Raw genomic sequence first — 27,400 nt, forward strand, 5'->3', positions numbered from 1 at the left:
GTTACGCTGAATGGAGAAAATGACCGGGAGGATCAGAAACCAAGAAGAGAATAAATTTAATGTAGAATGGGGGCCTCCAAGGAGTCTGCCTGCCTCCTCTCCCTCAGCCGCCCTACAGCTGAGGGGGAGGCATAGGGTGGACCATCTGGGGCACCATGGAGGCTGGACGCGCCCAAGCCACTGCATCACTCCCAGGAGAGACGTGTGGCTCGGGCGCGTTGCAGGCCCCACAGTGAGTGCTGCCTGGCATTTTGTCACCCCCCCCCTTAGTGGTGACACCCGGGGTGCCCCCCCCAGCATCCACCCTGCTCTATCCTATCCTATCCTACCCTGAAATGTTCAAATGTTTCTTGGCTTGCCCTTGAATCTTCCTGCCACACTTGCCACCCTCTCCTGCCACAACACTGTGGCGTGCCGTACCCTCGGGGAACTGCCACCCTAAACAGTAGCTTATGCAGTGAGATTGGGGTTTGGGTTTCTTTCTCTTTTTTGTGAAAAGATGAAGTGCTGGATAGACCACATAGGACAATTGCTCTTCCTTTTAAATATAGAAAAAAGCATCGATTGCACTGGCTCACAACACTTTCTTAAGGAACAGCTAAATAAAATGTAAAATGATGGTCTCACAAGAGGCACAACCACAATGTCCCCGAGCTCCCCCCCCCCCCAATTACCTTCAATGTAAAACCAGGCATATTGCCAATAGCTCAAAAGGGATATTCTATTTTTTTGTACATATGTTTGTCACAATTCTAAACATTCCTTATTAATTGTTGCTATTTTAAATTAAATGTCTATCCATACTTAGATTTTCTTGGTTCCTTGCTAATGTGAGCTGAAATAAAGTGAACAAAAACTGCTAGCAAGCTGCCCTTCCCCTCCCCTCTTTCCCCCCTTTCTGTTTGTTGATCTGCAAAGATCAATTCCTCCCTTTGCTCTAGCAGGGAAGTCTGTTTCTTATTAAACTCAGGCTTGGTTGAGTAACTGGTTCAAAACTTCTCTTAGACTGTCTCACTTGCAGGGTCGATCTCTTGCCATCACACCATCAAGACTGTCCTCAGCTGCCGCCGCAAGAAAATAAAGAATATTCCATCACTGGAACTCACTGGCTTATCAGCTGGACAAAACACCTGGCTTAGCTTTTGTGACTTCCCCTGTAACACAACAAGCATGGACAAATTTGCGGAGCTGAAGGTAAGACAGCCGTAGCACTGAGAGCCCAGGGCTCTCTCTGGAAGAGCTAAAACATTTCCTCGCCTTCCAAGTTCCTTCTAACAACTATTATTTCTTAGGAGATCTATAGAATACTTTGTTTCAAACCGGTGTGGGAATCCCTTTAAATCTTATTTGGAATCCTGGCTGCAAACGTTTTCAGCGTGCAGAATAGAAACCAGATGTTTTAATGTGCTTTTAAATCCAGATGTGTGCAGGGGAAGTCTGGTGCTGCCAGATCTTTCTACTGTTTGGCTTGGACAGAGGAGCCAACTATTTTATTAACCAGTTCGTTTAATTGCTAGTTTTCAAATGTCCCTTCCATTTTTGCTGATCTGAAAAGTTTTAAACATCAGTCATTCTATTTAACCAAATCATTTTCTCCCCATATTTTGATTTTGGCTGTCTAAAATTGGGTTGCAAGTGGGTTTTTCTTTTAACTGCAGATCCCAACTCCCATCGGTTTCACAAGCCAGACTGTCTTTTCTTTACCAGCTGAATATTTGACATCCCTTCCCCCCAGCACACGTCCTCTTGGTATTTGGGGGGTGTTCCTCTTCCAGCCAATCGTACTGATACCGTCTTGCTTTTGCAGAACTCTCAGTTAACTCTAAAGTCTCCAGACTGAACAAGCAACTTTCCAGCTGTGCTGGAAGATTTTTTTTTTTTAATTGCACCATGAAAATAGCTCTAGCAGAAATCTGCTGCCTGCTTTGCCGCCTGACTAGGATACAGTATACCTTTAAAGCACATTCAAAGCATATATTCCCCCTCAAAGAATTCTGGACCCTGTAGTTTAAGGCTTGCCGGGAATAATTGTAACACTGTGAAATCTTCCTTGAAAAAGCTCAACAACCAGCTCAACAATATAACAATCCTATCATAATTCCAAGACTGTCCCTGGAAAATCAGAACACTTGGAGGGTATGCAAATATTCCAGAGAAGGGGACGCGGGTGGCGCTTTGGTCTAAACCACTGAGCCTCTTGTGCTTGCTGACCGGAAGTTCAGCGGTTCGAATCCCTGCAATGGACTGAGCTCCCGTTGCTCTTTCCCATCTTCTGCCAACCTAGCCACTCGAAAGCACGCCACTGCAAGTAGATAAATAGGTACCACTTCAGTGGGAAGGTAAACGGCGTTTCCATGTGCTCTGGTTTCCGTCATGGTGTCCCGTTGCGCTAGAAGCTGGTCATGCTGGCCACATGACCCGGAAAGCTGTCTGTGGACAAACTCCAGTTCCCGCGGCCTGAAAGTGAGATGAGCGCCGCAACCCCATAGTCGCCTTTGACTGGACTTAACCATCCAGGGGTCCTTGACCTTTACCTTTTACCTATTCCAGAGAAGATGTGTGCATGTGTTGGACTGAGAGGCAGGGAGAGTGCATCACAAACAGCCTTTGCAGCTGAATTCCTTTCTTTTCACCAAAGGGGGGGGGGATATTTGGGGAGTTTGACACCACATGCAGGTAGAATTAATATGGAACTTCCAGTGTGGGTGGTTCTAGCACTGGTCAGATGTGTATCTCTTTTCCATCCAGAGATGGACACACGCACGGTTTATTTATCGAAAGCCTTTTATTTTTCTCAACTTTGCAGCCTGCATTGTATGTGTAGGCCCACCCGGAAAGCCTCCCACATTTTGTAAAAGAATAACAGGAGTTCTTCAAAGACAGCCGTCACCAGGGTGGCCTTCAGAAAATGCATTATGCACAGTGTTTGAGAAGCAACTTTAATCATATTCCACTTCATGAAACCCAACTTCAAAAGTATATGTCCATGCCTGCTGTCTAATCTCTTCAATGAAAGGTCATGGTTTGTAGGCCAGAACTGAGCTTCCAATGAGAGAACTCAACTTTATATTCAGCTCATTCAAATAAATAAACATCGTTTAATTTTTTATGCTCTGGTGGACTTTCATCTCCCAATTTTGTTAGGAAAATGCCAAACCAAAGATAAAATGTTGCCAGATGAATTTTTAAATATATTTGCATTAAGCACTATACAAATATTACACAAGTAAGCAAAATAAAAACTAGAAAGCGTGACATTTTTTCTTTTGGACAAATGCGGAAATGGGTTGCTAATTCCCAGCTCCTTATTTGTATGAAAATTCAAAACAGAGCTCGTCCCATTCCATAATGATAATTTTACTATTTATACCCCATGCACCTTACTGGGTTGCCCCAACCACTCTGGGCAGCTTCCAACATAATTAAACATTTCTTTTTAAAAATTCCCTATACAGGATTGCCTTCAGACGGCTTGGGGATCGGATAACTCCACACACCCCAACATTTCTCCAATGAAAATAGGGACATCCTAAGGAAAAGCGGGACATTCTGTGATCATATCAGAAACCAGGATGGCTTCTCTAAATCAGGGACTGTCCCTGGAAAATAGGAATACTTGGAGGGTCTGTGCTGGGGGAGGAAGTAGCATATCTATTTATAGACGCTGGTTTCATTGTGTGAAACAACTTTTTGTTTTGCAGTACATGTCAGGATTTGGTAATGAGTTTTGCTCTGAAGATCCACGCTGCCCGGGAGCCTTGCCAGAAGGACAGGTATTGGTGACACCTGAAATGTGAGAAGGATGCTATTCACAGCGGGAGCCATGGCCAGCCTCTGGGGTGACTCAGACGCCCATGATAATTTCCAGTGCTACTTAGAGGCCCAACCCACCCATTTACTTTGCAAATAGATATTTTTGCGCCCTCAGAGAACAAGTGGCTGGGAGAGTGTTTAAAGCAGAGAAACTGTAGTTTGAGACAGTTTTTCCAATCCATATTCATCCCTTCCGTGACTTTTTTTTTTAAGTGTTGGGGTTTCCATTGGAGGTTTTTAAGCAGAGGTTAGATGGCCATTGTCATGGATGCTTAACTCTTCTTATCTGTTTTGGTTTAGAATAGCCCTCAGATCTGCCCATATGGTCTGTATGCTGAGCAGCTTTCTGGGTCAGCGTTCACCTGCCCACGATCCACAAACAGGAGAAGGTATGCATGGATTTGGGGAAATCATGCATAACGTACATGTGTGTGTGTGTATAGCGAGGGGGAGATAGTGAAATGTTGTTGGCCCCAGCATGGTATTTTACAAGTCACTGCAACTTTATTCCAAAAACACAGATGCTGTTTAGTATTGGTAGTGATAGACTAGGGGTAGACTTTGGTAATATTTGGTAGTACAGTCAAACCTTGGATCCCAAAAGCCTCTGTTTTGGAACGTTTCAGCTCCCAAATGCCAAAAACCTGGAAGTAAATGCTTCAGTTTTTAAATGTTTTCCGGAAGCCGAACATCCGATGCTGCTTCTGCTTGAGTGCAGGAAGCTCCTGCAACCAATCGGAAGCCCCGCCTTGGTTGCTGAACATTTTGGAAGCCGAACGGGCTTCCGGAATGGATTATGTTTGACAACTGAGGTTTGACTGCATGAGTGAGGCCAAAATTTGGCACCCCCAAATGGATCTTCTCAACTATGGATCTTCTCAACTTCATGTGCAGAAGCCCTTGAGGAATGTGTCAATAGGACACCTTGTCCTTGGCTTCAATACAGAGGCTCCCAGTGTTTTGCTCTGGGATCTGATTCCAATAGAAAGGCTTACTTAGTCTTGGAACATGCAAGCTTGTAATTGTGGAGAGTGCCTTTGAGCAACTGCCGAACGCTCCCTCATCTAAGGGATTAGGGTATAGAGGCTTACAGGACAGCTGTCAAGAACTCTTGCTCCCTTAATCAGTCCCGAAAGAGAGGTCCACGTCTGCAAGAAAGCAGGAGTGGAATGCCCTGGAAGGAATCTGCCCACAGTCACACAGCTATGGCCACATCGATGATGCAGATTCAATGTATCCTGCCTCCCAGAGAGACTCCTCCTTTGATGCTCATTCACCACAGCGCAATAGTGTCCTGGAAATGCCTGGTGGTGATCTCTGTGGAAGGCGACTGCCTCCTCTCAAGACACACAGCAACTGCAACCCAGAAAATCTATCTCACTCATGGGAGCAGAGACTGTTCAGTTCTTCCGCAGTCCAGAGCACAATGTCAAATTCTGCACTGGAGTAGTGCATTTCGCAGAGGCATTGAGTCAGCCAAATTTCCATGACTTCTCTGCATTTGTTTTCCTTCTAGCTGGCTGTACAGAATCCTGCCTTCTGTTTGCCACAAGCCCTTTCAGCCTGTGCATCCGGGCTACCTGACACATAGCTGGGACGAAGCTGAGCCTGAACCCAATCAGGTAATCCCAGGTGCCAGGTGACAGTGCAAGGAATAATGAGAACATTACAAGTCGAAACCCTTGGCTCCTTTCCCAGGAAGGCCAATGTGTCACAAAGACAGCAGTTGATATGCCAGAGACACATGAACTCAAAGTTTGTTTATCGGAAGAGAATTTAAAATCCCTCCTCAGCGTGATCACTTCTATACAGACAATAATCGTAACCAGTGCTATTTTTCTGGGGGGGTGCAGGGGTACGCATAACCCTAAACATTTTGTGAATCTTTGTACTTTTGTCCATTTACTGTACTTATTTTCCCCAATTTGAACTCTCAAATGTTGGGCTCAGCTAGGTGCCCGTGGAAGGGACTGACAGCATAAGAGCCAAGGTCAAACTTAAGGCAGTTAGTCTAGTGGGCCAAGAGTGTTATTGAGAAAAAAGAATGGGGCAAAAATAGGGACATTCAAAAAAGCATTTGTTCTTTTAAAGATGTCATAATATATTCTTAGAATAATGTTTATTTCTCTTTCATTCTAGCTGCGATGGAAACCTTTTGAGATCCCAAAGGCCACTCAGAAAAAGGTGGACTTTGTAACCGTAAGTTAAAGACTAAAATGTAAGTTTTTAAAAAATACAAACTATAACAAGGAATAGTGCTGTACATTTTGTAGCTGAGGAAACTGAGGTAGGACGATCTGCTGCAAACCACACCTTGTTAACAAAAGAGTACTCAGCCCCTCTGCTTGTAGGTATTAAGCTCACATGAAAAAATACTGTAATTCTTTTAAGTAAATGAAATATACACACACATTTTCTATCCATCTATCTGAAGTAACTGGACAGGCCAATGTAAAAAGAAAAACAACGCAAGGGGCTAGAGGCTACATCAGCCCCATGGCCACTTAATTCACATGTAATTGTAGGAAACTGTATGAGTTCTTGGGATAATGCTACCCTCCAGCCCCCATCCCAGTCCTGAGAAATTCTGAAGCTGACACGGACCTTCCCTACCTCCCTCAAAAAAACCAAACACTTCTCTGTTTCCCTCTAACTCTTCACTGAGTGACCACTTTTAATTGTCATCATTGTGGGATGTCATCCATTGGAGCAGTCAAATACAGCATTCCTTGTTTTCCTAGAGTGGACGCAGACAGGGGGATGTTCCTCCAGCCAGGAGGACTTCCTGTTACACCTGGTCTGGAGCATCCTCCCCCTGCATGTGACCAGGTAGGTGGGTGTGACCTCAGGAGACCCCATACAAGGTCCAGTCACACAGCCATCCTCCTCTTTTGCTCTTTTACTCTTTTGACTCCTTTTGATTCTCTTGGACTGCACTGCTGGCTCTCAGCCATGGGATAAGTCCCCCTATGGGATGAATCCACACCTTTCTCTGTAACTGTAACTACAAGCCAAAACCTGCCTTCAGGGATCAAACTGTGAACTGAATGTAAGTAAACGTCTTGTTACTTTTGAAGAAAGACTGTTGTGTCTTTATTCTTTAGAGAGGGATCAAAAGGGGACTTCCCAGGAATAATCCAATCTGGGCATGCCAGAGTGGACTGCTTAACTAAAGTGATTCAAACGAATTTGCAAACTAGCGTCCTGCTGTATAAGGGAAATGTGCTCTGCTACTTGACTCACTAGCGTGAGGGAGGAAGGATATATCCTCTCCTACTATCCACAGCATTCCCACAATCATGAGTGGATTTCAGAGTTGTTCGAGTTGTTTAAACTGAAAGCAATAGCAAAGTGTTTATCTAAGGCGGAGAGAATTTGGGGATGGGGTTAGACTAGCCAAAGGCACCTGTGATTTATGCTAATGTTAAGTGCATGTTTTCCGTAGGGATTGCACACTGTGTGTGGCGCTGGTGAGCCCAGGTCTCGAGAAGGACTTGCGATTCACATCTTTACCTGTAACAGCTCCATGATTAACAGGTCTGTGAGCAACGCGTGAGCAATGAAGGTTTTCCTTGACAGTTCTGGCTAATACTAAATATTGTTTCGCTATAATTTGTGCTACAATTGATTGGGTGGGTTATGGTATTGTCATTGCTGTTTCTTTTAAACATTTCACTAATTTTATGCAGTTCACTAATTTTACAATCATGTTGACATTTCAAAACTTGACTTCCTTCCCCCTCTTTCTGTGGTTCCTTAACTTTATTTTTAATATCTTCTGCTTATCCTAATTAACCTAATTTGCTCATTTATTAACCTTCTTTAAATATATACTCTTATGAAACTGCAGGTTATCACAATAATCCTGCCAATGTTTTTATCTGTTTACAATTTATCTGTAAATATTCAATAAACCATTTCCATTATTTTATAAAAAGTTTGTTATCTTGATTTCTTACTCTTCCGGTAAGTTTCGGCATTTCTGCATATTCCATTAGTTTTTGTATCCATTCTTCCTTTGTTGGGACTTCTGCTTCTTTCCATTTTGGGGCAAATAACATTCTTGCCGCTGTCGTAGCATACATGAATACCTTTCTATACATTTTAGGTAGTTTTATCCCTATAATTTCCCAAAGAAAAGCTTCTGGGTTGTTGTTTTTTTACAGAGGTTATTTTTAACATCCTTTTCATTTCATTATATATCATTTCCCAGTAAGCTTTAACCTTACTACAAGACCACCACATATGATAAAAAAGCCTTCTTTCTCTTTACATTTCCAACACTTATTTGATTCAGATTTATACATTTTTGCCATTGCTGTTTCTGCTGCTAATGCTGCTTTTATCGGTCCCTCTCTTTAAAAGCATTGCCATTTTCGCTTTTCTTGTACCTCACCATGGAACCGCTTTTGTCGGAAAGGGCAGGCTATAAGGATTTATTTGAATATTTGGAGACCTTGATTATCCCTCTTTTCTTTCCCCTTTCTCCTATTCCATGCATTGTAAGTGTTTTGAATGCTGCTTGCGGCACCAGAGCGCTATGTCTTTAAGTACAAGGGTAGCCAGGGTTCTGCCCTCCGAGGGTGGGGGGGACTTGAATAAAATATGGGAGGGGCAGGTAAGCCCCGCCCTACATAACTGATCACATGACTTGGTGCAAACACATCTTTTGAATGGCAATGCCCATTAGCTTAGGGGGCAGACACCCTTGAATATTTTATTGGGGGTGTGTGAAGGGACCTTGACCCCTAGGAGTTGGCTCCTATGCTTTCATATGTGTTGTTGTTGTTTAGTCGTTTAGTCGTGTCCGCCTCTTTGTGACCCCCTGGACCAGAGCACGCCAGGCACTCCTGTCTTCCACTGCCTCCCACAGTTTGGTCAAACTCATGCTGGTAGCTTCCAGAACACTGTCCAACCGTCCTCTGTCGTCCCCTTCTCCTTGTGCCCTCCATCTTTCCCAACATCAGGGTCTTTTCCAGGAAGTCTTCTCATCTCATGAGGTGGCCAAAGTCTTGGAGCCTCAGCTTCAGGATCTGTCCTTCCAGTGAGTCTCCGGACTGATTTCCTTCAGAATGGATAGACAAGATAGAATGGACAAAGACAACAGGCTTTCATATGTAGATGAACTACAACTATCATCCCTTCATCCCTGACCATTGGCTATGCTGGCAGGGGCTTATGGGAGTTGTAGTTCAGAGACATCTTTGGGCGGCACCACAATGGCCACCTCTTATCTAGTAAGCAACTTACTAGGAAAGATTCGTAGAGACATCCCATAATGGTAGACATTGAGCTGGTAAACTTGTACCCAGTTGTACTGCTTCAGAGTGGGGCCTCACATGATTCCTCACACCCAGAATACCTCTCATGTTCCCTGAACATAGAAAACTAGGATTCTAACCTAACCCTCTCGGCGCCGGCTGTCATGAAATTGCACTCAATGTGTGAGCTGAAAACAATGACATTGAAAAACACCCCAGAGTCCAGGAACATTTATTTCCACACCTGTGCACACAGCATTGTGGAATTTTCTTAGCAGACTCACTTGAAAAGAAGTTTCACTGAAATCAGTTGAACTTCCTTAAAGAGTTTAAAATAAAGATTCTATTGTAGATACCTTGAATTTTGAACACTCGACAATTACTTTTTCCTCTATAGATGCTTTTATAATTCCGATGGAGACTTCCTGATTGGTGAGTTGTCCCTCTGACCTTTATCATTCTGATTTGTTCTTCTCAACTCTTTTTTTCTCTCTTTATTTATTTTTTCTCTTTATTCTCTTTATTTAAAGCTGCAATATTGACACAGAGGGGACTGGGAGGGTTTTGGAGCAAAGGGCAAGATTGCAGAGAGTAAGGAGATAACAATGGAATCATAGCTCTCTGTAGTATTAGAGAACCATCTACTCCAAGTGGCTTTCCTAGGGCAGGATCAGGTACACAACAATAGCACTGTACATTTGGAGTGTTGCCTGGGGATAGGAATGTGTTCCAGTCCCACAGCATATATGTTTGTGCTTCCTTTCTCCAGTACCACAGCAAGGCAAATTGCTCATCACTACAGAGTTTGGCAAGCTGATGGTGGAGCCCAATGAGATCTGTGTTATTCAGGTAAGCCCTGGACAGCGCAACACTCAAACACCCTTGTATGTTGCCCTTGATCTTCTAGGCAAAAATGTTAGTTCTGCAAGACTCCTGTAGGATCCTATCACACAGCCGTTGGCCACCTGAGGGTCTCCTCGTATTTTGCTTTTCCTACATAAGAGTCACCACCACAGCTGTGCAGCTGCTCCATTGATGCTGGCCTCATGCAGTACAATGGGCGCCTATTCTTCGTTTTTGGAAATAGCTGCCCTTTTCTGCATGTGACTGCAGGCCTTGGAGAGGGACACGCATGGGCCGGATTTAGGTTTGATGAGGCCTTAAGCTCCTGAAGGTAATGGGGCCCTTTATATGTCCAGCTGTCTTTTGTCAACAACAAATTGTTGGTGTTTTTTTGTGTTGAATAGATGCTATATGGTAATTTATGGACTTAACAGGTATCCAAAACCATAATGGGATCAAAATAAATAAATTATGTACTACATGAAATCAATCAGTAGGCGTAAGGCTCATCCCCTTAGTCCATGCTGCCTGATCACCAGTCTTTAATATTAGATAACAGGTACAACAGCTTGACCTACATTCAATTGCGCTGCACTGCAGTCTGCAGCTGCATGCTACATGTTGCCCTGCAACGAGTCCATGCAGAATGTATGCACCCTATATATAGCAATGAGCAAACCAGTGATATTTCAGGGAGCAGGCTAGCAGGCGGGGCCCATGACTTACATCACAGGAGCCTACACAACACAAAACACTGTTGCTGGATGTGGGTTTTATTTTATTTGTTTTTTATCTTATATTTTGGAAATGTACATCCAGTTTTTTCCCCTTTGAATTTTTCTGGGGGCCCCCAAGAGAGTGGAGCCCTAAGCTGTAGCTTGTTTAGCTTATACGTAAATCTGGCACTGGCCAGATGAGCACTGCAGTGCACTTCCACATCTGAATTAGGTTCCACATCCAGGTTGAATTGCATACATCTTCACTGGGAAATTGTGGCATGTTTCTATGAAGGAAGGAAGCCTGGACATTGCTAGATAATAAATTTCATTCAATTAATATTGAAAATGTTGTTATCCTTGTCTCTTATTTCGGCTCTGACATCAGCACATTCTCTTTAAAAGTTGTTCTGCCAAAAATTATGATGCATTAAAGAAAACTATAGTGACTCACCTCTACAGATTGCCTCTGTAAATTCTTATATTTGGCTCTTTTGGGAATGATGCAGTAACTGGAAACAAAAAGATGCAACTCGGTGCTTTTTTTTTTTTTAAAGCATTCTGGCATCCTAGGGCAGAAAGCTACATTTTCTGTGCCATGTCTGTGATTTAGCTCTTTGGATCCGTCTAGGTCAGGCAAGCTGCATTGTGCTTCTACACAATGTGATCCAAATGTTGGCCAAGTCCTACTGACACATCCTTAGTCATTGGTGTGGTCAATTAGTTAATGGCCTGAAGCAATAATCCCGAGGTGATCTTCCTAATAGTTTTTTTTGTGTTGTTGTTCTTTGTCTCCCAGCAAGGGATGCGTTTCAGTGTAGAAGTATTTGGAGAAACTCGAGGCTATATCCTGGAGATATATGGTGGACATTTTGAGCTGCCAGACTTGGGACCTATTGGTAACTATTGACGATTGCGTTCAATAACAATATAATGCTTTTTATTAGAATCATTACAACACCACAAAACAGAGAGCAATTAAAAATCCCCCCCCCCCCCCGTATTTCTTCTTCGCACTACTAACAACAAAATAAAATGTGGGCCCCAGAAGTTGAAAAAGGATTTCAGAGCTACACTGATGTTTCAGATTATACTTCCTCCATCTTTTATTATAGTAAAATATTAATTTACTATAATTGAAAGCTGGTTCACACAGGCGGCAGTACTGTTGAATTCCCACCCCACATTTCAGGCTTGCACAAATGCCTACAATTTGCCATGTTACTCAGTGAATTTGGTTGGCAGAAGATTCCCGGACAAGCAAAACAAGATGTTTCTTTACATAATGCATAATTCAGTATCGCCAGATATGCATTAGCTTCAATGGCTTTGAAAAGGGTTTTAGACTAAAATCCATGCCTTTAAATTCATTTATCGTCAGCATGGTGGTTTGGTGGAATATTCAGAAATGGTATATCTCTGAACACTAGATGCAGGAGACAAGCGACAAGAGAGAGGGTTCGTCTGCACTTCCGCTTGTTCTGTGCTAGAAATCTGGGTCTGAGCAGTTTTCCACTTGACCCACACTTTCCCAGGGAAAAGCCACTCTTTAGTGCTCAATCGAAGCAAATGTCCAGCCAGAGAAAGCCAAAATTGTCATTTATTGAGCGCTAAAGAGCAGTTTCTTCTGGAGAAAAGCAGTGGGACGAAAGAAAGTGTGGATGAGCCACCTCAAAGTTTATGAAGACCAAGAAGTACTTGGTGGCTGCTGTTTCAAACCAAATGCTAAGATTCTGTGGACCTGCACCCTGGTATGTTTCAGCAGAGCGATACTTACTCCAAGCAGCTTTTAGAATTCCAGCCTCTTGAAGTTACAATTATTATAGAATCATAGAATTGAAGGGACCTCAAGGGTCTTCTAGGCCAATTTATATTTCCAGATCCTACCAACATAACCTGGTAACGTTATGAGCTACCAATAGGTTTTGCTGCAGGGTTTAGGAATATGAATCATGTGACTTGGCTCACATTTCCCAGATACTTCCCAGCCATTAGAGGACATGCACATTTTGAAGCAAGGGTACGGGAGTCTTTCTGTTACTTAGAAATCCCTACTTTCCACAAGAATCATTGGCAAAAAAACTTTCTACAGTAATATCTAAATATACAATACAGCATAAAATGTTTTCATCTGAAGTACAGAGAAGCTCTTTTTGAGGCTGTCCAAGAATAGACTGTCTGCGGACAAACGCCGGCTCCCTCGGCCCGTAAAGCGAGATGAGCTCCACAACCTCAGAGTCGTTTGCGACTGGACTTAACAGTCAGGGGTCCTTTACTTTTACCTTTTTATACTGTGTGTGTGTGTGTGTGTGTGTGTGTGTGTATGTGTATTCCCAGTGCCCAGTTATACAATTTGTTACAAAGACCTGATTATGCCCTTCCTTCCCAGGTGCCAATGGCTTGGCGAACCCCCGAGATTTCCTTGTGCCTGTTGCCTGGTACGAAGATCGCCAAGTAGCTGAGGGCTACACAGTTGTCAACAAGTACCAGGGGAAACTCTTTACAGCACAGCAGGTGAGGACATGACAGTTTTCCGTTTAGAAAATGAAGCGTTTCATTCAATGTCAGTCGAAGGGTTGAGGTGTTAAATGCAGTCCGTCACACTGACTTTCTCCTGTTGTGATTAAACCATCCAAGTTCTGTGTATATCCGCCGAGGCAAAGCTAAAAAGTCCAAAAGCGAGCAAAGGAATCTGGTTAAGCAGATTTGCAATGGTTTGGAGTTTTGGCGAGGGGAACGAGAAGACTGAAGGCAGGCTCTTTAGGCAGTAAGGGAAACCAACAAGGGAAATTCCAATGGGCTTCAGTTTAGAGTGGGTTGTTGGCGGGTGAGGAGCCCACCATGTAATCCATGATCAGGTTCCTACCCCCATGACAAAGATGATCAATCAGAAATTGCAGGAATCAGGGTTGCATGTAAGACCCCGTCCCAAATACGAAGGAGAAGCGATGCGTAGTAGCAGGCAGAGGTTGTCTGTTTGCAAGTGAGCAGATAATGGAGATTATTGAACTGGTTTACTGTAATCACCACATTATTAGTAAAGGTAAAGGGACCCCTGACCATTAGGTCCAGTCGTGGCCGACTCTGGGGTTGCGACGCTCATCTCGCTTTACTGGCTGAGGGAGCCGGTGTACAACTTCCGGGTCATGTGGCCAGCATGACTAAGCCGCTTCTGGCGAACCAGAGCAGCGCACAGAAACGCTGTTTACCTTCCCGCCGGAGAGGTACCTATTTATCTACTTGCACTTTGACCTGCTTTCGAACTGCTAGGTTGGCAGGAGCAGGGACCGAGCAACGGGAGCTCACCCCGTCACGGGGATTCGAACCGCCGACCTTCTGATCGGCAAGTCTTAGGCTCTGTGGTTTAACCCACAGCGCCACCTGCGTCCCTGTTCACCACGTTATTATTTACTTTAAAATAATATGTTTCGTATTTTACCCCCCTAGTGACCCATTTTCCCCCAGTCATGTCATGTTTTACAATTTCTGTGTGTACAATTTTATAACAGAAAGATAAAATGTACATTTAAGAGGCGGGGATGTGTTTAGACTGTACCAGTTACATTCTCTAATCTCCATGAATACCAGACACTTTGCACAAGTCAAGGTGCTTGCATTCTGCTTAATCTTCTAGAGCTCTTCTCCATTCAATGTTGTGGCCTGGCATGGGAACTACACCCCATACAAGTACAATCTCAGCAACTTCATGGTCATTAATTCTGTGGCTTTCGACCATGCGGTAAGTTTCTGGATGTCCTGGGTAAGTTTGAAGTCTCACCTTAGGAAACATTCTAGTTTGGTAATTCTTTCCAAAGCCAGCACCATCAAAGGCAAGATTGGAATCAAGGGAGAGAGTAGTCCTGTAGCAATAATAATATAAATACATTTGGAGGCTAAAACCCCACCTTGGGAATATATAACTCATGCTGGAATCTGTGCTGGGGGTAACCCGAGAAACGCAGTCCAGGTCCGGTCCAGAATCCGAAGGCTCCGCGAGGAGTCAGTCCGACAGGGCCAAGGCAGGAAATCAGACAAGGACAGGTACAGGATCTCAGGCAGGATCTGGCATACAGCAACGTTGCTCCCGCAACCTGGGGCGAGGTCCGACAGCCTTTTATCTTAGTTGGGATAACGGCCGGTCCTGATCCCCCGGCAACTCACCTCCCTGTTTCGCCCGGAGGCAAGCACTCCTGCGAGTACTCAGGTCTTTCCTTCTCTCAGACCTCAGTCTCTGCAGCTCGGGAGACGTCGGTGGGTGACTAGACCCAGGGGCCGCCTCAGCCTACCCTGGCCCAACTGGTAGTGGAGCAGCTGTAAGTGATGGCGCAGCTGGAGGCAACGAGGTCATCCCCGCATCTGGAGCCAGGGCAGGCTCAGGCCCCTGACTCGGCCCAGCTGGTGTTTGTTGCAGGGGAACCTGTGCAGACTGGGACTCTTCAGGATCAGGCCCCAGACTTGGTTCAGATGATGCCTGAGGCAAAGGATCCGGTGCGGACTGGGACTCCTCTGGTTCCGAGTCTGAGCCCGAGTCCCAGGCCATCACAGAATCAATGAGATGTAGTCTAGGAGATGTGCTTTGCCTGTCTTATACAATATATCTGATGTATCAGGTTAACACTTGGCCCTGTTTAAATAACCTGTCAATCTTCTTTCTGTTTGCAGGATCCTTCTATTTTCACTGTCCTGACGGCAAAGTCAACTCGTCCTGGAGTGGCGGTTGCTGACTTCGTTATATTCCCACCCCGCTGGGCAGTGGCCACCAAGACTTTCCGTCCACCTTATTACCACAGTATGTCTGTCACTTACTCTGCTATGCTGTGAAACTGTTACAGTAGATCCTGTCAGGCTTTGGAGAATCGGCTTCCTCTCCTGCCCCTTTTGGCAGTAGATAAGCAGAACAAAGCGAAAGGAGTCTCTTACCAGTTAGAAATTTTAATGATCACAGCGAGAGAACAAAGAATTCATTCCTAGGAATGAAGGTCCTCCCAGTTAAGAGTTCTACCCACCTCCTCCCTGGTCCCCCCTGTCACTCCCGCATCTTGCAACCTGATCTTGCAACCATTGTGCTTTCTGTGCTGCCACCTTATCTGCTCTCCTTGACCTTGGGCTAAGCGGCTGGACGCTTTCTAGCGACAGTGAGTCTGTTAACTCTCTCTCTTCTAATGTTTCTTCTGCTAGCTGTTCCCCACACAGTACTTCCCAGCTTCTGCCTTCTGAACTATGCCCCTCTGCAAACCGCTGTTCCAAATCTATACTGTCCTCCTGCTCCTGGGAAGATTCAGGATCCTAATCAGGACCAGGGGTGGCTCCCACCATTCCTCCTCAGTGTAGCCCCCCTCAGCATGGTCCCTGACAGATACATCCACAAAGACTTCAGTTCTGCACAACAGATAGAAGACCTCCTTTAGCAGAGTTTAGTTGCTAGCCTGGCTGTCTCTTCAACAGAACCTGGAAAGGGGGATAAGTGGTGACTGGATAAAAGACAGTCTCCTCTAAACCACCACAAAAGGAAGTACAATAGAGGACGAGGTGGCCTGCTCCTTCTTCAATCTTTAAAACAGCTGTAAAAGCTTAATTTAAATGTTTTTTTACAAGGTTGTTTTTGTACTTCACCAGATCATAACCTATTATAGTATTTGTAAGAATGGATTCCAAATATCATTAAATTTGTCCATGGCAAGTCTGCGTTTATATGCAAGTTGTTCATATGTTGCGAGTTTGTATAAGTCTTCAATCCAATCGTAGAAGGGAGCCGCATTTTTATTTTTCCAATTCATCAGTCTTTTTTCCTGTGGTCCTGTGGTCAGGGCACAGAGAGTCCACTCATATTGTCCTTTTGTAAGGTTCCATGTGCTGGGTATATAATTCAAGAGAATATTTTGCTCTGTAAATGTAAGGTTGTTCCGTACAGTTCTGTTGATGGTTTCCGTTACCTTCTGCCAAAAATCTTTCAATACAGAACAATGAAAAAACAAATGTTTTAGAGAAGCATTATCCCTATTGCATCTCCAACAGTTAGACAGCCCTTTTTTAAACAAACGTAATGGGGTCCAGGGGATGCGGGTGGCGCTGTGGGTAAAACCTCAGCGCCTAGGACTTGCCGATCGTATGGTCAGCGGTTCGAATCCCCGCGGCGGGGTGAGCTCCCGTCCTTCGGTCCCAGCTCCTGCCCACCTAGCAGTTCGAAAGCACTCCTAAGTGCAAGTAGATAAATAGGTACCGCTTTATAGCGGGAAGGTAAACAGCGTTTCTGTGTGCTGCACTGGTGCTGGCTCGCCAGAGCAGCTTTGTCACGCTGGCCACGTGACCTGGAAGTGTCTTCGGACGGTGCTGGCTCACAGCCTCTAGAGCAAGATGAGTACGCAACCCTAGAGTCGGACGCGACTGGCCCGTACGGGCAGGGGTACCTTTACCTTTTTACCTAATGGGGTCCAGTATATTCTAAATATTATTTTTTTGTTGTATGAGCCTCAATTTAAGATCCAGAGACACTCGTTATAGCAGTTAAAACAGTTTCCTGTGTGGTTGAAATTGAGATCTCTATAATTCTTTTTCTAAAAAATTAGAAAAGCTTAATTTAATAATGAACGGGTAAGGACCGTCACCTCTCAAAGCATCTGTAACGTGGTTCAGATATCTCCAATTCTACGACAGACTTGAGCCTCTACAACATAGTTGACCAGCTCCCACGGTGGCCAAATTGCAGACCAGCTGTGACTTTCCCCCTTCTTAATTTCCCCAGGGAACTGCATGAGTGAGTTTATGGGCCTGATCAAAGGGACTTATGAGGCAAAGGAAGAAGGATTTGTTGCTGGAGGTGCCACTCTTCACAGTATGATGACGCCCCACGGGCCAGATGGCACTTGTTTTGAGAAGGCGAGCACAAGCAAGCTGGTGCCCGAGAGAATTGCAGAAGGAACCATGGTAAGAGCCTAAAACGTTGAAGCCTAGCAGCTGCGATACGGGGTTTTCTTCCAGCTTGCTCTCCGGGTGGAGAGGCAAATGGAAGAGTTGCCCATTTGGGCAGCAAGAGTCATTCCTATTTTACACAGAAAATGATCCACAAGGGGGAAGAGCTTCTGACCAGTCAAAAGATTGGGAGAGAGAAGTAAGATGTCTAGCTAGCCAGAGACTGAACTGTATTAGTCAAGTGGTTTGTGGGCTGCCAAAGGAAGGAACAAAGAGCCCAGCCAGGGAGGACGGTGGGCGGGATTCTTGGGGTCCCTTCCAACTGTACAATGCTGATTCTATGAAAATAATGCCTTAAGGAAGCCCATGGGTGCTTCAAAGATGAATGGGTGTCCCAAGTCAACATGGAAAAGTCTTCTTCCTTTTAAACCTGAGGTGCAAAAAGGGGTTTCCAAGCAGCCAGAGACTACGAAGGAATTTGAATGTGTTAGATGTTAAGACTATAGACATACAGTGGTACCTCAGGTTAAAGATGCTTCAGGCTACATACGCTTCAGGTTACAGACTCCGCTAACCCAAAAATAGTACCTCAGGTTAAGATCTTTGCTTCAGGATGAGAACAGAAATCACGCGGCGGCAGCAGGAGGCCCCATTAGTTAAAGTGGTGCTTCAGGTTAAGAACAGTTTCAGGTTAAGAACAGACCTCCAGAACGAATTAAGTTCTTAACCCAAGGTACCACTGTATTGCATTTTTTATTTCCTTTATATTCCATGGCTCATCTAAGGAGCCCAAGGTGGTGAACAAAGCTCTCTTCACAACAGCCACGTGATGTAAATTATGTAGAGCAGCAATCACTTGTGGGCATTAAGCATTTTCTAACTTGCACAGGAATAATCCGTGGTGTTTTATGAACTTGGGCCTCTGTGTGAGGTCTTGCCAAGGCATGCTGCCTTTTGTAAATAGTTCAGGCTTTGTAAGAATTCAGGCTTTGTAAGAATTCAGATTTGCCAAGTCTAGCAAAGTATATGCAGAATTGTGTGCCTGTTACCAAGTTCTGTGTGACATGCTCATGCAAATATACCACACAAATTGCATTAGGTAATAGTCTTAGAATTCAGCATCATGAGATGTCCAGCTTTTATCTTATTTGCAGTTGGATTGGCTGGGGTGGTGAAAAGGATTTCCAGTTATCAAGATATAGTGTTTCAGTGACTCATGTATCCCTGAAATCAAGTCGGGATCAACAGAACTGAAAAATAATTGCAACAAAAACAACTACAGAGGTACCTCTGGTTACAAACTTAATTCGTTCTGGAGGTCCGTTCTTAACCTGAAACCGTTCTTAACCTGAGGTACCACTCTAGCTAATGGGGCCTCCCGCTGCCGCCGCAAGAATTTCTGTTCTCATTCTGAGGTAAAGTTCTTAACCCGAGGTACTACTTCTGGGTTAGCGGAGTCTGTAACCTAAGGTGTTTGTAATCCAAGGTACCACTGTATATGAAAGTCTGGTTATTTCTACTGATAAGCAAAATTCAGCTTCTCAGTAGACTTCTAATGGTGGAGTCAACCCTGTTCTGAATATTTATTTCTATATCTGGACAACCTTATGAGAACTGTAAACATGAGTAGTCAAAGGCTAGACCTGTCAATTCTTCTAGATACAATTTAAGGTCTTGTGTGTATAACGGATTCTCTCTCAAATCATGTGCGCAACACTCTGAGCAACAACTCTTGTTTAAGTAACTTCGGTTTGCATTTAATTAATAGATTGTGGCTAGATACTTTCCCCTTTCTCAGCATTTTATGTGACTTTTCCTGCAGGCCTTCATGTTTGAGTCTTCTTTTAGCTTGGCTGTCACCAAATGGGGGCTGAAAAGTTCCCTAGATAAAAACTACTACAAGTGCTGGGAAACCCTGAAGAGCTACTTCAATCCGAAGAATCCCGATGTGCGGTCACTCTGATTTTTCTTTCCTGCATAGCTGAAGGCAACTGTGTAGCTGTTAACAGTGTCTTGGTCCATAGTACATGCAGAAACTCATGGACAGCTGACAAGACGAATGACCTGTAAGCGTAAAACAAAAGAACTACCACAAATTTTGATTTGCCAAGTGCAGCTTTACATTTGTTGAAAATGTAAAAGCCTAAAACCTCCCATCATATAATATCATATAATAATACCCAGTGTAACAAAATTTTGTACTTGGTCTCTCTGGCACCAGAAAGATAGTTTTTGAGTCTGTCTCTTAAGCTAAAATAAAGGAATATAAGCGATTTGCCTTTCTTTATGGATTTCTGACATACAGTGACACCCAAGTCCTTCTCAGGAGTTATCATATTCAACACATTGCACAAGCTAAACTGCCATTGTACCATTACTATATTATTTATTAAATAAAAAATTATGGGGTGTTATAGGCGGGTGGAACCTCTGGTGGGGGACACATCATGCTCCTTCTGGGGTAGTTTGTCCACCTTTGGTCCCCATCCTGCACTCAGCTCTCACCTGTGGCTCTTCGGTTTCAGCAGATGACAGCAGCCACTCCAGAAAATGGCTTTGACTGGCCAGCTAAACCAGGTGAGGGTAGCCGATGGGTCTCAAACCCTCTGTGAGTTACGGACTTCCCCTGCATGCAAAGACAGGCTGTGGCAGATTGAGCAGGCAAGACCAATAGTGGATCCAACTTTTGGCAGTTTGTAAATGGAAGTGAGGGGCAGATGGGGCTCATCAACCTAGGGAGGCATTTCTTCGGGAGAAGAAAAGGCTAAGGAGTGAGTCCTTCACAAATCTGGAGTCCTTAAGATGGTTGGATGGTGCCTTGGTACACCTCCTTCTGGCAACTCCTGCAGCCAAGCTGCTCCAAACATATTGCTCTGCTTTCCTTTGGACCACATCAACAATGCAGGGTCTTGTCATCTGGGCAGCCCAGGACCCCCATACACACTGCTCAGGCTTGAGCCCAGGAGAGGACACTTCAGTGCTGCTAATGCAGTGGTTTGACTTGACCCCCTGGAAGTGCACTCAGTTGTCTCTCGAGACAGATGGATGCAAACAATTTATTTAAAAAAAATTATTTTGTTCTAGGGCAGGGGTAGGCAACCTAAGGCCCGTGGGCCAGATGTGGCCCAATCGCCTTCTCAATCTGGCCTGTGGATGGTTAGGGAATCAGCATGTTTTTACATGAGTAGAATGTGTGCTTTTATTTAAAATGCATCTCTGGGTTATTTGTGGGGCATAGGAATTCGTTCATTCCCCCCCCCCCCAATATAGTCCTGCCCACCACATGGTCTGAGGGATGGTGGACCAGCCCATGCCTGAAAAAGGTTGCTGACCCCTGCTTTAGGGCAACTTTACAATACAATTAAAACTAACAGCAAAAAAGCTTTTAAAACATGATGGATTTTAATCAAGAATGAAACATTAATGAAAATATATGCTACCGTTAAAAACAACCTGGCACCTGGTGACAAGAAGGCACCAGGTGAACCTCTCTAGGGGCACAACTGGGGAAATCAATTGTTACCTCCCCACCTCACCCGAGAGCCTCTCAAGATGGAAATGTTTAGGCAGGCTGATGTGGAGGCGATCCTTCATACATCCCAGACACAGAAGGATTTAAAAACTATCACCAGCACTTGAATTTTGAACCAGAAAATGGACCAGGAGTCAATTTACCTGTTAAAGCACCGGTGAGATGTGACCCAACACCCAGTCCCAGGTAGCAGCCTGAAAGCTGTATTTGGGAGTAACTGCAGTTTTGAGGACGGCCTTCAAAGGCAGTAATTTAGCCTAGAACAGGGGGTGGGAATCGGTGACCCTCCGTGTTGTTGGGCTACAACTCCCAGACTGGTTGAGGTTACCGTAATCCGTGGCAGCCTGGTGAATGGTGAATGGGAGCCATTTTATCCTTGAAACATTAGCAATGGCACAATCCACACCTAAAGTGTAGACATACCTAAATGCGTTTGAAACCAAGGGGGTGAAAATAGCCTATGTCAGTCTCAGGTCTCAGATCTGAAAGCTACATTTCTACAAACTGATTCCACGGAAGGCGTAAAGGAGGTCACCTCACTATCGTGAAAACAGAAGGTTCCGGAATTCTGTAGCCTCTTGTGTAGAGGTAACTCTAATATCAGATTTAAGAACCAGGCCTCACGTCAGTTGTCCCTTCACTTGCTCAAACAATATGCCTCTGTCCCTGCCCTTTGCACCCCACTCTGGCCAGCACCGTATTTTTTGTTCTATAAGACGCACCTAGTTTTTGGAGGAGGAGAACAAGGGGAAAAATATTCTGAATCCCAGAAGCCAGCTGCCCTGAAGAGGCTTCGCACGGCAAAGCCAGAACAGCAAGAGGGATCACTGCACAGCGATACCTCTTGGTGTTCTGGCTTCTGGGATAGCTGCGCAGCCTGCATTCGCTCCATAAGACGCACACACATTTCCCCTTACTTTTTAGGAGGGAAAAGGTGCGTCCTATAGAGCGAAAAATACGGTACTTTGTGAAAATGTGAAGACATCTGAAAACCCATCTTTTGAAAGCAGAATTGCAAGCTGTAGTGACACAATAAATTTCAGCACACACGCAAAAGATTTATTGTAGGTCTTGCACTTGAAAGGCAAAGGAAACAAACCAGTTTCTAACTAAGGTTTATTTTGAAATAGGTTAGAGACGGTGTCCAAGCCCCTTCAGCCACAGGTACAGGACACTTAATAGAACAGAGGGAACGGTCGCTCATACTTGCCTTCCTGTATGAGCTTTTCTTTTCTATCCTGTGCAAAACAAAAACAGGGGAAAAAGTCACCAATCTAAGCAAGGATAAAGAAATGCTCCAACAAAAGTGATGCCCAAAGACAACAGAGTTAGCAGAAGACTGCAACCCTTACTAGATACTAAGCCCAAGCAATGAGACTTCTGAGTACACATTTTATTTTATTGAAGTGTTTTTACACCCGCTTTCAATTTAAAAATTTCAGGGCAGTTTAAAGAAAGTCAGAAGTGTTGAATGCTGTTAAGTTCTAGAATGCAAGAGTTAGGGAGATGGTGTGTTTTGGAGAGGCTGCTCTCCTCTGAAAGGAAGGCTGTAGCTTGAGGGTACTCCTGGATCCAGTTATCAGTGGAAGGTTAGATAGCTTGGTGGTTAGCAGTGACTATTTTCAGCTATGGCTGATTAGCCAGCTATTGCCTCTTCATTACTTGGCCTTGGGACGCCTCCAGGACTACTGCAGTGCACTCTACGTGGGACTGCCCTTGAAGATGGTGTGAAATCTCCAAAATGCAGCTGCCAGATTACTTCCTGGGTACCATTTAGAACAGGCATAGGCAAACGCGGCTCTCCATATGTTTTGGGACTACAGCTCCCATCATCCCTGACCACTGGTCCTGTTGGCTAGGGATGATGGGAGTTGTAGTCCCAAAAACATATGGAGAGTCGCGTTTGCCTATGCCTGTTTTAGAACTCATATGCAGCCGCACTAGTTCCCAATTTGTTCCTGGACTCAGTTCAAGGATATTATTATCCTTAATGTTAAAGCCCTAAACTAACTGGGCCCCAAATTTCTGAAACATTTCCTCCTCTTGGATGTTAAAATCAGCAGAGGGCCGCCTTGGTAATTCTGCACCATTAGTCCAGGCAGTGACCCGGGGAAAAGCATTATCTGCTGCAGCCTCCCAATTGTGGAATTCCATCCCCAAAGAGGCACGTTCAGCATCATTATTGTACAGCTTTTGCCATATGCTGAAGACACACCCCTTCATCTGCTTCTAACAGCTGAGTTATTTTATGTTAAAGACTTCCTTGAGTCTATGTTTCATATCGTGTTTTTGGTGTTTTATTGTGTTTGGTTTTTTCAATTGTAAATTTTATTGTTGCTTTGTTGTAACGTTCCCTGAATCTTAAGGTGAATGGCAGGCAAGAAATCCTAAAAATAAATAAATGGCAACAGGAAAACAATTGCTACACAATGAAAATTATAAGGATGAGCAAGGCTGATTGCTTTGTTTTTGATTTCAACTGTTTACAGGGTTTTTAATCCCCTACTCCACCCACTGAGCTGCTTTCTTTTTGCAATAACCTGCCACCTTTTATTTATACAATTATTTGTGCATCACTGGAGGAACATCAAGAGCTTTCCCACAAAAAAAGCTAACTCAACAACATTTCTGAAATATGGAAACCAGTGTTTTGGATGCCCAAAAAATCAGAATTGTTGTCAATTGTCAAGAGTCCCCAGATACAAAAATAAGAGGGGAAAGGGACTGAGGAAGGTGTGACAAAGCAGAACGCATATTTCCCATTATGATATGCCTCTCACGAAACCTAGCATTCCCGTACAGCAAGCCATTTATACTAGTAAATCCAGTTACTGGATCTCATACTACACAGTTGTTTAAGACCACATACTTATAGCCTTACCCTGTCCGTTTTGAAGACATACCACCAGAAAAAAATAGGCCCTAGTCCAAAAGCAGCTCCCAGTAGTGAAGTTTTTGGGGTGACACGGAAATTAGGATACGCGTTGTACATTCGGGCGTAAACCCAACGAGTCACAGCAGGGTCATCCTAAAGCAGAGAGAGGATAGTGAACATCTGCCCAAATGTGCACTGTAACCAATGCTACCCAGGTAATGTCAGCTCTCACCTTGACACTTGTAATCTACTACACATCTTAGGCACAAAGTGAAACCACAGGCAAATGCAGAAGATAATAAGAGTGGGTTTATGCTGCTTCAGCCTTCAGGTGGTAGGTGGGAGTTATAGGCTTGGACGTTGTGAATTATAACAGAAAGGAACATAGGACACTGCCTTACGCCGAGTTAGACCACTGGTCCATGTAGCTCAGTCCTGTTTATGTGCCAGCCTTTCTCAACCTGGACTGCAACTCCCATCATCTCTGACCACTAGCCCTGGGATGATGGGAGCTGTAGCCCAGCAACATCAGGCAGGCGTCCTGGAGATGTTGGGAATTCATAAAATCATAGAGTTGGAAGGGACCCCCAAATGTCATCTAGTCCAAACCCCAGCAATGCAGGAATCTCAACGTGCCGTCCCCCACCCAGTATGAAACCACAGCAGACCCTACTTAGCCTTGCAAATGTGCTGGCAGGTTGGGGTTTTTTGCTGCTCACTGGGACCCTTTGCTTGAATAGCAGATTCCCAGCCACTAAGCTACAGCCCTACCTCTGCTTATGATAAGTGTGTGTGTGTGTGTGTGTGTGTGTGTGTGTGTGTGTGTGTGTCATCCATCTGTCTTGAGAGACAATGAAGTGCACCTCCGGGGGTGAAGTCAAACTGCTGCATTAGCAGCACTGAAGTGTCTTCTCCAGGGCTCAAGTCTAAGCAGTGTATATGGGGGTCCTGGGCTGCCCAGATGACAAGACCCTGCATTGTTGATGTGGTCCAAAGGAAAGCAGAGCAGTATGTTTGGAGCAGCTTGGCTGCAGGAGTTGCCAGAAGGAGGTGTACCAAGGCACCAGCCAACCGTCTTAGGGACTCCACTCTGGATTTGTGTACGGCTCACTCCTTAGCTTTTCTTTCTCCTTAAGATATCCCACAAGACAGCAGAACTTTAGGATCAGAATTTTCCTTCTCCTCGATGGATGGAGCAGAATTTTCCTTCTCCTCGATGGATTTTCTTCCCAGGTGGATGAGCCGCATCTACCCCTCACTTCCCTCTACAGCACGTGGAGAAACCAACTTGACCACTGGACTCACTACTGGTCTCGTCTGCTCAATCCGCAGGAGCCTGACTTTGCATGCAGACAAAGTCCCTTACTCCCTGAGGGTTTGAGGCCCATTGGCTCCCCTCACCTGGTTTAGACCACTGTTCAAAGCTGTTCCCGGGGTCCTGCCTCTGTCGCCTGCTGACAGCTTCTAGGAGCCACAGGTGAGAGCAGTGCAGGGTGGGGACCAAAGATGGACAAACGACCCCAGGGGAGCACAGCGTGTTTCCCACCAGAGGTAATACCCCTCCTCTTGCACTCATGCACCTCATATGCGTATGTGCGTATGAATATTTAAAGCACCTGGCAAACCCCATACAGAACATACTTAGAGGAAGACATACCCCGGTCAAAGCAGGAATGCTTTATCATTTTTTAAATATTCTGTTGGGGTGGTCCGGCCAGATGGGCGGGGTATAAGTAATAGATTTTTATTATTATTACTGTTACTACTACTTTTTTATATGCCTGTTGTCTTTGTCCATGGAGTTTTCTTGGCAGGGATACTGGAGAGGCTTGCCGGTTCCTGCTCCAGGTGGATCACATTTGGTCAAAACTCTCCACTATGACCTGTCCATCTTGGGTGGCCCTGCAGGGCATAGCTCATAGCTTCTCTGAGTTATTCAAGCCCCTTCGCCACGGCAAGGCAGTGATCCAAGGCAAGGCTCCAATACTTTGGCCACCTCATGAGAAGAGAAGACTCCCTGGAAAAGACCCTGATGCTGGGAAAGATGGAGGGCCCAAGGAGAAGGGGACGACAGAGGACAAGATGGTGGGACAGTGTTCTTGAAGCTACCAGCATGAGTTTGACCAAACTGCGGGAGGCAGTGGAAGACAGGAGGGCCTGGCGTGCTCTGGTCCAGGGGGTCACGAAGAGGCGGACACGACCAAACGACTAAACAACAACAACAACTACTACTACTACTATTATTTGTTGTTTAGTCGTGTCCACCTCTTTGTGACCCCCTGGACCAGAGCACGCCAGGCACTCCTGTCTTCCACTGCCTCCCGCAGACTGATGTTTGTAGCTTCGAGAACACTGTCCCACCATCTCGTCCTCTGTCGTCTCCTTCTCCTCTGCCCTCCATCTTTCCCAGCATCAGGGTCTTTTCCAGAGCGTCTTCTCTTCTCATGAGGTGGCCAAAGTATTGGAGCCTCAGCTTCAGGATCTGTCCTTCCAGTGAGCACTCAGGGCTGATTTCCTTCAGAATGGAGAGGTTTGATCTTCTTGCAGTCCATGGGACTCTCCAGAGTCTCCTCCAGCACCACAATTCAAAAGCATCAATTCTTCAGCGATCAGCCTTCTTTGTGGTCCAGTTCTCACTTCCATACATCACTCCTGGGAAAACCATGGCTTTAACTATACGGACCTTTGTTGGCAAGGTGATGTCTCTGCTTTTGAAGATGCTGTCTAGGTTGGTCATTGCTTTTCTCCCAAGCAATGACCAACTACTACTATTATTCTTCTCCAAACTTGCACCTGACTGGAGGTTCAGAAAATGCTCTCTCCCCCCTGCACCCCCCCGTTTCCTTCTCTTGCCTTCATTTTAAACTGAGCTTAGGGGTCTCCGTTCTTCCCCAAACTTGGGGGGGGGGGTCTTCAGCTGCGGTTGGACTACAACTCCCATCATCCCTCGCTGCCAGGACCAGGGGCAAGGAGTGATGGGAGTTGTAGTCCGACCGCAGCTGGATTCTCCCCCCTCCCTCGTTTGGGCCGGAGTCAGGCGCCCCCCCCCCACTCACGATGCTGGTCCTCCGGGGGTCGTTGAGCTCCAGCAGGAAGTGGCGCTTGAGGCGGGAGCGGATGGCCACGCGCTCGGCCTCGGCGGCGCGCTTCTCGGGCGAGGCGTCGTACTCGGCCGGGTCGAGCTGGGGCGGGCGCGGGAAGAGGGGCGCCGCCTTGTAGGGGAGGCCGGGCGAGGAGGGCGCCGCCATCTTGAGCGCGGCCGGGAGGGCACGGGCGGCCAAGGTCAGGCCCCGCCTCCCCGGCCCCTTGACCCGGAAGCGCTGCCTCTCGCCTCCGCCGCCGCAGAGAGAAGAAAGGAGAGAGCGGCCCCTCCTTTTCCGGCAAGGGAGGCTTCCGGGTTCGAATGCCCAGAAAAGCAAAGGAAGAGACGCCATTTTGAGAAAGGCTGCTC

General features: G+C 45.4%; 2 protein-coding genes across 2 annotated transcripts; one reads left to right on the forward strand and one right to left on the reverse strand.

Annotated features, from left to right (window-relative positions):
- Window positions 1–950: 950 nt before the first annotated feature.
- Window positions 951–19,813, forward strand: HGD (homogentisate 1,2-dioxygenase). Its single transcript, XM_083593645.1, has 14 exons — window positions 951–1,194; window positions 3,702–3,773; window positions 4,114–4,202; window positions 5,330–5,435; window positions 5,953–6,012; window positions 7,259–7,350; window positions 9,472–9,506; window positions 9,844–9,923; window positions 11,433–11,532; window positions 13,023–13,147; window positions 14,268–14,372; window positions 15,296–15,422; window positions 17,376–17,557; window positions 19,365–19,813. The coding sequence occupies exons 1-14, from the start codon at window positions 1,171–1,173 to the stop codon at window positions 19,503–19,505; spliced, it is 1,338 nt and encodes a 445-aa protein (XP_083449771.1). The 5' UTR covers window positions 951–1,170; the 3' UTR covers window positions 19,506–19,813.
- Window positions 19,814–22,173: 2,360 nt separating this feature from the next.
- Window positions 22,174–27,278, reverse strand: NDUFB4 (NADH:ubiquinone oxidoreductase subunit B4). The gene is made up of 3 exons (XM_083594180.1): window positions 27,006–27,278; window positions 23,956–24,102; window positions 22,174–22,312 (listed from the first exon to the last, which is right to left on the reverse strand). Exons 1-3 carry the CDS (start codon window positions 27,195–27,197, stop codon window positions 22,250–22,252), a joined length of 402 nt encoding a protein of 133 aa, XP_083450306.1. The 5' UTR covers window positions 27,198–27,278; the 3' UTR covers window positions 22,174–22,249.
- Window positions 27,279–27,400: the final 122 nt, after the last annotated feature.

The sequence above is a fragment of the Podarcis filfolensis genome (genome assembly GCF_964270895.1).
Source record: "Podarcis filfolensis genome assembly, chromosome: 17".
Classification (NCBI taxonomy): domain Eukaryota; kingdom Metazoa; phylum Chordata; class Lepidosauria; order Squamata; family Lacertidae; genus Podarcis; species Podarcis filfolensis.

Bases quoted from the DNA above. Each gene is read 5' to 3' on its own strand.
- HGD (XM_083593645.1), top strand. From the start codon at position 1,171: ATGGACAAATTTGCGGAGCTGAAG. The intron at 4,203-5,329 runs GTATGCATGGAT...TTTTCCTTCTAG, and splicing joins CGATCCACAAACAGGAGAAG to CTGGCTGTACAGAATCCTGC. The intron at 9,924-11,432 runs GTAAGCCCTGGA...TTTGTCTCCCAG, and splicing joins ATGAGATCTGTGTTATTCAG to CAAGGGATGCGTTTCAGTGT.
- NDUFB4 (XM_083594180.1), bottom strand. From the start codon at position 27,197: ATGGCGGCGCCCTCCTCGCCCGGCCTCCCCTACAAGGCGGCGCCCCTC. The intron at 24,103-27,005 runs GTGAGTGGGGGG...TCTCTGCTTTAG, and splicing joins ACCCCCGGAGGACCAGCATC to GATGACCCTGCTGTGACTCG. The intron at 22,313-23,955 runs GTAAGGCTATAA...TGTTTTGCACAG, and splicing joins ATGTCTTCAAAACGGACAGG to GATAGAAAAGAAAAGCTCAT.